The sequence below is a fragment of the Asterias amurensis genome, chromosome 4 (assembly GCF_032118995.1).
Source record: "Asterias amurensis chromosome 4, ASM3211899v1".
Lineage (NCBI taxonomy): Eukaryota > Metazoa > Echinodermata > Asteroidea > Forcipulatida > Asteriidae > Asterias > Asterias amurensis.
The window spans coordinates 8,439,615-8,452,284 of record NC_092651.1 but is presented as its reverse complement, the minus strand read 5'-3'; the positions used below and the strand labels follow the sequence as shown (position 1 = coordinate 8,452,284).

General features: G+C 40.8%; 2 protein-coding genes across 2 annotated transcripts in view; one reads left to right on the top strand and one right to left on the bottom strand.

Moving 5' to 3' along the window:
- LOC139936063 (motile sperm domain-containing protein 2-like) overlaps window positions 1-1,170 on the bottom strand; it is a 20,370-nt gene extending 19,200 nt beyond the window's left edge. Inside the window, exon 1 of the mRNA XM_071930783.1 lies at window positions 1,005-1,170. Coding sequence (XP_071786884.1) covers window positions 1,005-1,025 — 21 coding nt within the window. The 5' untranslated portion in view covers window positions 1,026-1,170. The remainder of the gene's footprint in view (window positions 1-1,004) is intronic.
- Window positions 1,171-1,247: 77 nt separating this feature from the next.
- On the top strand, window positions 1,248-11,528 carry LOC139936064 (uncharacterized). The gene is made up of 4 exons (XM_071930784.1): window positions 1,248-1,402; window positions 5,417-5,810; window positions 7,595-7,723; window positions 9,266-11,528. The coding sequence occupies exons 2-4, from the start codon at window positions 5,463-5,465 to the stop codon at window positions 9,398-9,400; spliced, it is 612 nt and encodes a 203-aa protein (XP_071786885.1). The 5' UTR covers window positions 1,248-1,402; window positions 5,417-5,462; the 3' UTR covers window positions 9,401-11,528.
- Window positions 11,529-12,670: the final 1,142 nt, after the last annotated feature.

The window sequence follows — 12,670 nt, the reverse complement described above, 5'->3', positions numbered from 1 at the left end:
GTTTTAAGATGACAAAGATTTTTATAAGAAAGCAATTAGCCAAAAATTACAACAACTGCTCAAGGCTGTGGTATGATAAAATGTTATTCTGATCCGCCATGGATCTTTTGGTTTGAGTTTAAAGGGTGTATGTACTTTTTGTTGGACAAAAAACACAATGTTCACAGATTTACACTAAACTTACACAGTTTTTTGGGAAATGAGTAAAACAATGTCATGAAAATAACGGATAACTTTCCGTATGAAGCCACCACTTTTTCACTCATTTTTACAAAAAGGGATATCTCATTGAGGTAAATTAGATACTATATTATTTCATATCGAGTGAAAAAGTGGTGGCGCCATACGGAAACTTTTCCAAAATAACTTTTGTCTCATGAGACGAAAATTGTTTTAATCATTTAAAATCGTATTTTTATGACAATGTTTTACTCATTTCTCAAAAACTACAGCACCTCAGTACATAATATTTGAAGGGAAGCTTTCCACTATCATTATCTTCAAACCCTGTAAGTTTAATGTAAATCTATGGACATTTTGAAAAGGTACCCAAATCCTTTAAAAGGTCATCTCATGGGATTTTTATACACCCCTCGAGAACCGTGCCCACCCCACTACTTAAAATCATCTTGACAGGATGCAGTTAAATTAGATACCAATGCATTACCAAACCACTTTTCCGGCAATTCTTATTCTTAATCTTAATCATAAAAAATAAAGCCAATGTTTGCATGGGGAGAGAGATTGGTTGTTGTCAGCTCGGTTTATATTCCCTTGTGGGAGTTTGCCTAGTGTAGTTTGTTAAATAATATCACGATGGCGGTACAATGTCCACGGTTAGGTCATCTAAATAAACAAACAAACAGTAAACAAAATACACAAGTCAAAAAAGTTCAAAAGGTCAAATTTTTGCAAGGTGAATGTCCTCACCGGCTAGCTCTACTGTGCACGCGAACACGGAAGACAAAGTTCGCGTTAACCAAAATCAGCTTTCCTCAACTTACCTTCGGCCTTGGCCCAGGCATTTTGGTTGTTTATACGTCGCTAGCAAACCATGTACACAAATTACACCAATCGGGCGTGTTATTCCACTCAAAAGCATCAAATCTTCATCGAGTTCGTGCACCTTCGTAGCCCCTTGGCCTTGCTGTTTTGTTTGTAAATTTACTAACAAATTGCATAATCACCTACTGACACTTGAGGGCGCTAAACAAGTGTTTTGTGTTTCTGTGAGAAAAGGGACAGAAGGTCAAATTTTGACAGCTCGCTAAAGTTGCTCGCTCTTTCTAAAGAACTGAACTGCGTCATCTACTTGCAGTTTGTTGGGTAGAAAGGGTTACCACACTGCTGCAGTTCAGGTGATGAACTTTTCGACTTGACATCCTGCAACTTGCTAGAGCACGTAAGTTGGTTACACCAGTTGAAATGAATTGTGTGTAGTTAGTATAAAATAGTAGAATTGTTTTTTATTTTGTTTATAAATTAGTGCACTCCTCGCTCGCCAGCTGCACTACAGCGTTACACACACACAAATCACATTCCCTTTTTTACATCCATGTGGTGTGGAGACGTATTTTGTTCTTTCCTTTTTCCATGTAGTTAAGAACCTCCCGTAGACTTTGTACACAAAACTTCTTGTGAAGCACCCAGACCCAGGTCTTTAGAATTTCCCTATCCCTATGGAGTTCTTTTATAATTATTGTCCCTTTTCTGTTTTGGTTCTATCTCGGGTTTCCATAGTGTATAGTCCCCCATATCGTAGCGTCATACGTTATCGACCCTCATATGTTTTCGGTCCCCAACTTTGATTTTCGTTTACCGCGAGATTGTGCAAGCTGCACTGGTGACAGAAGCTATGCAGTTTACTCACGGTCTGTATTTTCATCAGGCTTAATCATGCTGAGAATAAAGTTTCCTGTCGTTGGTTATGCTCAAACATTTATAAAATGATTGATTTTTGGTACTAATCACTAGTGCATTATTATGCCAACATTCAAATGAGTCAAAGAAACATCATCCAACCTCGAAAGTTCAAAACAAAATTACTATCTGCTAGATTGAGTTTCATTCTGCTTTAGTCACTAGATGGACCATGTGAGGTGGTTACTATTTGGGATTCTATGGTGTGCCAATATGGGGAAAATAATAAAATATTTTAAGTGAAAATGACCACAAAATGTTTTTTTTTAATTTACTGCATACTGTAATAAATTCTGATAAGCGTAATAAATACTAAGTCTACATTAAAGAGAAAATATCATAGATTGGGTTCTTATCTCCTGAAACCAAACATTACTGGTCTGAAATGGGGGAAAACGGATGGTTATGAAGTGTGTGTGTTTCAAGGGGGGTGGGGTGTTTTACTTTCATGCCTTATGATATCTCTGGATTCTAATATAGTAGCCAAAATGCCTTAGGACAAAAATGTAACTCAATTTGTTAAGTAGTAATTGAATAATACTTTAGATTTATTTTGCACGCCATAATACTAGCTTCTGAATATTCAACAAAATACCAACCAATGAAAGGTATGAAAACATATGACGTTGCTCCAATGTCGTGCATGGATAAGCACTGTTAATGGCGGACTGTCTCTCGCAACGTAAAACCAAAACTTTAAAAATTTCAACACACCATGAAGTGTAAGTGTTATTGTTAAAAAATTGAATAGATGATGTGAAAAAAAAATATTTAGTTTTTGATTGTGAACAATTTTCCTGTTATCCTACTGAAAACACATGACACCAGGATACTACTTAGTTTTAAATAAAATTTAAATAAATGATAATGATTTAAAATTAAATCACAGGCATCATCAGTCACACACAACTCAATGCTAACTATATAGTGCTTACTTTTTGAAACATTATGAATCTAATTCTTACTGTTTGGTCAGTGGACTAGACACAATTTGCTATGTTTTTTCGATCGGCTAGCCACATTTTTTAATTGATTGATAGGTTTGTTGTTTCAATTTTAAAGTTGTTGTCAAACATATCTCTATCGATCAGTCACAATTTAATCTCAATTTGTCTGTTTTTTTGCTTTTCTGTCTTACTCTTTAGTCTTTTGTTTGTTGTTGATCAAGTCTGTAGTTTAGGTTGGGGTGGTTTTTGTTTGTTTGTTTGTTAATGTTTGGTTGATTTTTTCTTTGTATGTATGTTCCGTCCCAACTTGATAATCGTCCCAACTATAGTGTTAAAGTTGGGGCGCCCAACTGTAGTTGGGATTTCACATAGAGCTAGCTCAACAGTACATGCGTGGATTACTGTACTGTCGGGTCCAAACTGTGTAGACTTGATTTCAAGTCTGAGACTGCGGTTATTTCTCTGCATCAGCCACACAGAATTGACTGCCGTCCCAAACTGTACCAATGGGTTAACTGTCCCAACTCGGTGTAGTCTATGGGATAGGCCCGGGTTGATAATATTTTAGCTGAGTGGTAGGGATGGTCTCCTCTTAGAAGATGGGACAGTCATTACTCTAGTTGGGACCCCCGGTCCCAACTGTAGTAATGACTGTCCCAACTGTAGTAGGGATAGACCAAATTTATTTTATAATATATGTGGTAGAGATGGTCTCAACTATAGTTAGGACAGTCATTGGTACAGTTAGGACAGTCACTACTCTAGTTGGGACCCCCAGTCCCCCAACTGTAGAAATAACTTGACCTCGCTTGTTCAAGTTGTCTTGGCCCCTAATGTATTTGTTTGATGCCCACAAGTTCATCTCTATTTGTACAAGTAGGCTCAAACTGTAACACTGTAATTTTCAACATAAAACTATATTAAGAATTACTCGAGAATAATTAATTTACCCACTCAAACCCTTCTACTACACACCGCCATGCTCCAGCCACAAAAGTACCGTCCCTTTAACTACACTGCTAAACAATTACCGACTTGATTTCAAGACTAGCTCACACCACGAGGCAGTCTCTGTGCACACAAAAAAAATTAACCACAGACAATGGGTGCGTTCGTTTAGCTTCCCTGGGTCGACCCAGCGGTGCTCACTCGGGTGAGCCCCTGACAAGAGCTAATCAAACGATCACACTCGCCCTCGTGGTGGCGGCATGCACCTCAGGTCAGCCCCAAGTGACCCACTCCATAAGCAGGGCACTGGGGGCTTACCCGGGTGAGCCCCGTCGAAGCTATTCAAACGGCAGACCGGGGTCGACCCTGGGAAGCTAAACGAACACACCCATGGGTGTGTTCGAACTAAGAACTAAATTCTTTATGTCTGTGCACACAACCACCACCACACAGCATGCAGCAGAAAACAACCCTGGTACCCTGCAACGCGCTGGTAGCCTGCATTACTGTCCCAACTACATGTATAGTTGGGACGCCCCAACTACAACACTCAAATTGGGACCAGTCGCAACTATAGTTGGGACAATTATCAAGTTGGGACGTAACATGTATGTGTGTGTCAGGTGTGTCTTTGTTTATTTGCTTAATAAATAAGGGGTGTACAAGTAGTATTTACTATTTGTCTGATGTTTGTTCTGAGGGTATTTGTGTAGGCTTACTTTTTAAAGTTTGTTTTTTATATGTGTGTTTCAGTTTACTTGTGTTTCTTTATTGTTATCATGTATCGCGTAACCGGTATTACTTTGTATACAGACCTAGGCCTATATAATGCTTTTTAAAGGCAGTGGACATATTGGTAATTGTCAAAGACTAGCCTTCACAGTTGGTGTATCTCAACATATGCTTAAAATAACAAACCTGTGAAAATTTGAGCTCAATCGGTCATCGAACTTGCGAGATAATAATGAAAGAAAAAACACCCTTGTCACACGAAGTTGTGTGTGTTTTGATGGTTGATTTCAAGACCTCAAGTTCTAAATCTGAGGTCTCGAAATCAAATTCGTGGAAAATTACATCTTTCTCTAAAACTATGGCACTTCAGAGGGAGCCGTTTCTCAAAATGTTTTATACCACCAACCTCTCTCCATTTCTCGTCACCAAGTAAGGTTTTATGTCAATAATTATTTTGAGTAATTACCAATAGTGTCCACTGCCTTTAAATAATACCTGTAAAGAGCTGCTAAGCACAAAAATTTGCTTAGTCATGAAATTTCTGCCTCTATAAATTTCCACTTGTTGCATATTATTTGTTACTGGTTTTCAGCTGTTGTTTGCTCATCCTGAATATCATGTTGAACTTTGGCTAGTAATCCCGTTTTTATTGAAGCAGAAATTTCATGCTAAGCAAATGTTTGTGCTACGCAGACTGTGAAATTGGGCCCAGGTCTGTTCACCCATAGAGATGTGTATCAGTGGTAGATGTAAATTTACGACTAAACGGCACACTGGATTACTGTCGCTTTCATCAGCTATCACTGTCGGTGATTGCCATTCTGTGAGTCAACCATCACGACCAAACTGTTTTTTATTATTTATTGCAGAGCTGTGGCGTTTGAATCTCACTACACAGAAGAAACCTCATTAGTTATGTTTCATCCAGCACAGCAACAGGATTCTTCCCAAGACTCTGCATCAGAGACAGACACCCAGCATTCCAACGAGAAAGATCCCTCGTTAAACTGTAGCCTGACCCAGGAGGAGTCTGGGTGCTGCTCAGAGACGAGAACTGAATCATCCTCATCTCTTTCATCTTCCTCCTCCTGCTCGTCGTGTTCCAATGAGGAGAAGAAAGTGGAGATGGAGTGTGTAGCTCCAGACTGCCACAAGACGTCTTACAAGTCCCGCAAGTACCTACCGCTGCCGTGGAAGTGCAAGTACCATCGGAACAAGGCATATAAGGAGACCTACAAGAAACGAAAAGCTCTGAATAACAAGGTACTGTTTTTTCCCTACATATTATAAGGCGTGGCTCATCCACAGTGTTAGGGATGTCTGAGTGTCTTAAAGGGAAGGTGCAGGTTTGGTAATTACTCAAAAGAAATGTTAACTTAAAACTGACTTGGTAACGAGCATTGGAGAGCTTTTGACAGTATAACATTGTGGGAAACGACTCCCTCTGAAGTATTGTAGTTTTTGAGAAAGAGGGAATTTGTCACTAAAATAATAAAAGACTTCTAGCTAGAAGTCTTTTATTCCTATCTGAAAGCACACAAATTCGTCCAATAAGGGTGTTTTTTCTTCATCATTTTCTTGCAACTTTGATGACCAATTGAGCCCAAATTGTCACAGGGCTTTTATTTTATGCTTATGATGGGATACATCAAGTGAAAACACTGTCCTTTGACAATTACCAAACTTGTACAGTGCCTTTAACATATATATTTGTATTGTAAGTGAAAAATGTGGGCACACAGTTTTTAAATTTCCAGCAAACTTTGACACCCTTTTACCGAATCCTGGCTGATCCCTTGGACTTAAATCTGACTTTCAAAGGTACACAAAAAACCACTGTGTCTGATATTAAACTTCACCTTATGCTGCGCCTTAGCTGATATAAAAGCCTTATTAGGCAAGGTACTGTTTTGCCTGGAACAAGAAGTGGCTTATCTGACCTTTAAAGGCAGTGGACACTATTGGCAATTACTCAAAATATTATTAGCATAAAACCTTTCTTAGTGAGGAGTAATGGGGAGAGGTTGATAGTATAAACCATTGTGAGAAACTGCTCCCTCTGAAGTGACGTAGTTTTCGAGAAAGAAGTAATTTTCCACGAACTTGATTTCGAGACCTCAGAATAAGAATTTTAGGTCCAAAAATCAGGCATCTGAAAGGACCCAACTTAGTGTGACAAGGGTGTTTTTTCTTCCCTTATTATCTCACAACTTTTGACGCCCAATTGAGCTCAAATGTTGACAGGTTTGTTATTTTATGCATACGTTGAGATACACCAAGTGAGAAGACTGGTCTATTGACAATTACCAATAGTGTCCAGTGTCTTTAAAGTAGAAACAAATCACTTTACGTGTGTAAGAGAAGATTTGTCTCATTTGTTTGAATGCATGGTTTTTTCATTAGGCCTACTCAATGGAATTGGAAGGTATTTTATCAGACTCAAAGTCAACATGTTTGTTTTTGTTCAAGTTGTTACAGAGTGAGGTATTATTATCCAACGGGCCTTATTTTTTACTGCGTGAGGGCGCTCTCAATCACTTCTGGGGGTATATTCATTCATACCCAAAACAGTTATTGAAGCCTGGAACACAGACATCTAATCCATCACGGATAATAAGACATTTAAAGGAGCCGATACAACCCACCTCTGAAGCAACTTAAACTACGGCGCAGCAAAAGTGACGGAACGCCTATTGAAACTGTGCACAACAAATCGCGTATACCCCCGGAAGTGATAAACATACTCTTGAGTGTGCCCTCCCGAAGCCAAAATACGGCACATTAAAAAAACTCAAGACTTATCGTGTTTGATCATGAGTGTACTGGGGTGCGTTTTGGCAGTCGTATCTAATAATTGTTTCGGTTGAGTTTGCCATTGGTAAAGTACTGACCATTGACGGAATTAGTTTTTTGTTACGACCACAAATACACACTTCTGGCTTGAAATTAAAACTATTGACCATGGTCCTGTGGTCCAGTCTAAAATCTTGGCCCTGGTGATTGTGATGAATCTAATTTCACTGTCGGTTTTTGTGTCTGTTTCCCAGAGTGCTTTGAACATGGAACTTTTGCTCCATGGAACAGAGAGCCAAAGTGACGGACAAGGGGGTACACCAAGACAGAAGCCAGCCCAGCAGAGGAACATGCTTGAGCAGGTTCTCAATGAGAAGAAAATGGTAAGTTGTATCTCTACTAGGCCTGGGCGACTAGTGAAGTTTACTACATGACTACTCGCATCTCAAATAGTTGACACTATAACAGAACTCCGGAACGTTCTGAGTATACAGTGCTAACACACATATGGCTAAAAACCAAAAGTAATATTCTTTATCCCGATGCAAATTTAACATCTATTAACTTTGACATTAGCCATGACAAATTTATAATTCCCAAGATGCGTTTACCGCAGGCGCAACATAGGATTGAAGGATTGTGTCACTGATGTCTGATTGTGATTTGTAAGTAAATTATGTTGTCATGAATAGTCATGAGTGACACATTTGGTTCACTAAACAGGCGCAACTATTTTTGTAGAACTCGCCACTATTTTTGTAGTAGTTGTGGCAGCACGATTAACCAAGAATTTTTTTACTACAAACAACTAAGTAATGAATAGTTGTGACTACGACACAAGTCACACTAGTCACCCATGGTGTAGAATACTCATACATTCTATCTATGGTGATAGCAAAGCACACATTGACCCTTATTATATTTATTGCAGATTGCACACTTTCCTCCATGGAACCTGCTTGTTTCACTTGAAATGTAGTGTGGACCTGTATGTTTACTTTGGATGGTGCTGCTATAACTAAACCAGTACCTCTACTCTCCTTATATGTGTACCCATCCCTGACACCGTTACTGCCTAACACTCCCTTGATTATTACATAACGCCTTGTTAGCAATGAGCAGGCATTTCTCTGCTCTCTTGAAAGGCTAAGACAAATATTTCCAGCTATTATTGGAACTGCAGGAAATAAAAATTCACTTTTAGGATAACAATATTGATAATGACAAACTAGTTTGTATAGGCCTTATAGGGCATTTTACATTAGCGTATCAGAGCGCTTTACATTAGTGCTCTGGTCGTCACATTCCAGTCCAGTAATCTTTCTCAGCTCCCTGGGGAGTACATATGCAGCCCAGAGCTGCCATGGTTCTATGGGGGCTGTTTTAAACACATTATGAATGTTTACCCTCACAGGTAGCCATTCATATCCCTGGGTGAAGAGAAGCTTTTATAGTAAAGCATCTTGCTCAAGGACACCTGGGATTCAAACCCACACCTCAATGACTTAAAGACAGTGGACACTATTGGTAATTGTCAAAGACCAGTCTTCTCACTTAGTGTATCTCAACATCTGCATAAAATAACAAACCTGTGAAAATTTGAGCTCAATTGGTCGTCGAAGTTGCGAGATAATAATGAAAGAAAAAACACCCTTGTCACACGAAGTTGTGTGCTTTCAGATGCTTAATTTCGAGATCTCAAATTGTAAACTTGAGGTCTCGAGTTCAAATTCTTGGAAAATTACTTATTTTTCGAAAGCCAGGTCACTGCAGAGAGAGCCAGTTCTCACAATGTTTTATACCATCAACCTCTCCCCATTACTCGTTACCAAGTAAGGTTTTATGCTAATAATTATTTTGAGTAATTACCAATAGTGTCCACTGCCTTTAACCATGACTGGAATGTGTTTATTCTTTTCGTGCAGGCTTTGATGCAGTCCCCTGTGGTCTTGGAATTCCTCCAGAAACAGCAGCAGAAGAAACATAATCAGCACAGGCATCAGCAGAAGCCATGGAGTGTTCAGGAACACCAGCGATATGGACCAACAAACCAGCGCTGATATCAACGAATGATCTCATCAACAACTATAAGTAGTAGCCGACTCGATGAGACAGATCACAGTCAGAGAACGTTTTCGTCCAGCACTTTTGCATAGCAAAATATTTTGACTGGAAAGTTTTGTGCACAATGAATGCAAACATTGAGGAGCAAATGATGATTTTTGAGTAGCAACTGAGACATTTTGCAATGGAAATTGCTCTTTGAGACATCATGTCGAGGCCGAGCGGATGAGATTAACGGTCTCGTCAAGCTCTGGTGTTTCTGATCAGTAGAGAGTGGGTTCGAGTCCCAGTCATGACACTTGTGTCCCTGAGCAAGACACTTCAATATAATTGTTGCATAGATGTAAAGCCATCAGTCCTGCGTGTTGTTTAAATCGAATAAGATAACTGGACTCAAGCTCTGGTGTTTCTGATCTGTAGAGTGTGGGTTCGAGTCCCAGTCATGACACTTGTGTCCCTGAGCAAGACACTTCTATATAATTGTTGCATGGATGTAAAGCCGTCAGTCCTGCCCGTTGTTTAATGCGAATAAGATAACTGGACTCAAGCTCTGGTGTTTCTGATCTGTAGAGTGTGGGTTCGAGTCCCAGTCATGACACTTGTGTCCCTGAGCAAGACACTTCTATATAATTGTTGCATGGATGTAAAGCCGTCAGTCCTGCCTGTTGTTTAATGCGAATAAGATAACTGGACTCAAGCTCTGGTGTTTCTGATCTGTAGAGTGTGGGTTCGAGTCCCAGTCATGACACTTGTGTCCCTGAGCAAGACACTTCTATATAATTGTTGCATGGATGTAAAGCCGTCAGTCCTGCCTGTTGTTTAATGCGAATAAGATAACTGGACTCAAGCTCTGGTGTTTCTGATCTGTAGAGTGTGGGTTCGAGTCCCAGTCATGACACTTGTGTCCCTGAGCAAGACACTTCTATATAATTGTTGCATGGATGTAAAGCCGTCAGTCCTGCCTGTTGTTTAATGCGAATAAGATAACTGGACTCAAGCTCTGGTGTTTCTGATCTGTAGAGTGTGGGTTCGAGTCCCAGTCATGACACTTGTGTCCCTGAGCAAGACACTTCTATATAATTGTTGCATGGATGTAAAGCCGTCAGTCCTGCCTGTTGTTTAATGCGAATAAGATAACTGGACTCAAGCTCTGGTGTTTCTGATCTGTAGAGTGTGGGTTCGAGTCCCAGTCATGACACTTGTGTCCCTGAGCAAGACACTTCTATATAATTGTTGCATGGATGTAAAGCCGTCAGTCCTGCCCGTTGTTTAATGCGAATAAGATAACTGGACTCAAGCTCTGGTGTTTCTGATCTGTAGAGTGTGGGTTCGAGTCCCAGTCATGACACTTGTGTCCCTGAGCAAGACACTTCTATATAATTGTTGCATGGATGTAAAGCCGTCAGTCCTGCCTGTTGTTTAATGCGAATAAGATAACTGGACTCAAGCTCTGGTGTTTCTGATCTGTAGAGTGTGGGTTCGAGTCCCAGTCATGACACTTGTGTCCCTGAGCAAGACACTTCTATATAATTGTTGCATGGATGTAAAGCCGTCAGTCCTGCCTGTTGTTTAATGCGAATAAGATAACTGGACTCAAGCTCTGGTGTTTCTGATCAGTAGAGTGTGGGTTCGAGTCCCAGTCATGACACTTGTGTCCCTGAGCAAGACACTTCAATATAATTGTTGCATACGAGTCCCAGTTGTGACAACTGTGTTTTTAACCAAGACACTTAACCATTATTACTGCATCATTCGGATGGAGCGTAAAAGCTGAAGGTCCTTTGTGTTGTGTAATGCACATAAAATAACCCAGTGCCCCTTTCTTAAAGAGAATGGACCCCCTTTGGTGTTCCTGGTCTGATTACCAGCATATTGTACCACAGCATCTTGTTAACCATTTCATGGTGCTATTATTCAAATATAATATGGTTTGAGGGTGACTAGTCGATATTAGCTCCCGATGTATTGGAAGTTGACAAACTAGTTCCTGAGGCGAAGCCGAGGGAAGTAGTTTGGCTTGCTAATGGCAAGCAATTCATCCTGTGCTGAAGAAATATTTTGTGTGGCACTTTTTACCTTTTCAAAGATTGTTGTAGAACTGAATCTGTTGAATAAAAAACAAAGGGCCAGTATTTTATTTTAGTTTTTTGTTTATTTGTCGTTATTTTCAGGGTGTTTATCTGGAGTTTTGTCCTATTAGTTCGATGGCTCAAGGAAAAATAGTGACATGCCCAATTAAAGCACTACACTTCCCCTCACTTGTATTTAGGATCCATCATCATCATTATTCGGCAAAGACTTGCGTCTGTGTCCTCCTCATCCTCAAATTGTAATGGGGGTGCACTCCTGGAGTCACAGCCTTCACCTGCTGTGACTTCACCAAACTCTTCCTAATTAGGATTATCTTAGGACTAAAGACGAGTTCAGTTCCCATCCCATCCTAAGTTAGGACGGGTTACTCATTCTATTGCGAGATAGGCTGCAGATCTCTTTCAATCGCTGCTCCTTTCAGTTCTCCTTTGCTGTCTCCACTCTAATAACCATACCATCTATAAAGGGTCCCGGAGAAGTTCAATAGAGGGCGTGCCCACTTGTGCTAATCTGAAGTTGTGTTAACGTAAAGAGAAGCAGGTTTAATCTTATCAGTCACACTGATTGCAACAGTTTGTTTCCTGCCAGATACAACCTAAAGGGATATGGGCTAAAGACAGAGGGCCCTCCCCTCCCCAACGTTGACAAAAACCACTGTGAAAATCCATACGCCCCTCTCCCCCTCCCAAGGGAAAATCCATGCGCCCCTCTCCCGCTCCCAAGGGAAAATCCATGCGACCCTCTCCCGCTCCCAAGGGAAAACCCATGCGCCCCTCTCTTGCTCCCAAGGGAAAATCCATGCGCCCCTCTCCCGCTCCCAAAGGAAAATCCATGCGCCCCCCTCCCAAGCGAATATCCATGTGCACCTCTCCCGCTCCCAAGCGAAAATCCATGCGCCCTTCTTCCTTCCCCCTTATGACAATCTATGCGCCCCTCTCCTGCTTCCAAGCGAAAATCTTTGCGCCGCTCCCATGCGAAAATCTACGCGCCGCTCCCAAGCGAAAATCCATGCGCCCTTCCTCCTTCCCCCCTTTATGAAAATCCATGCGCCCCTCTTCCGCTCCCAAGCGAAAATCCATGCGCCCCGCTCCCAAGCGAAAATCCATGCGCCCGTCCTCCTTCCCCCTTATGAAAATCCATGCCTCCCGCTCCAAAGCGAAAATCCATGCGCCCTT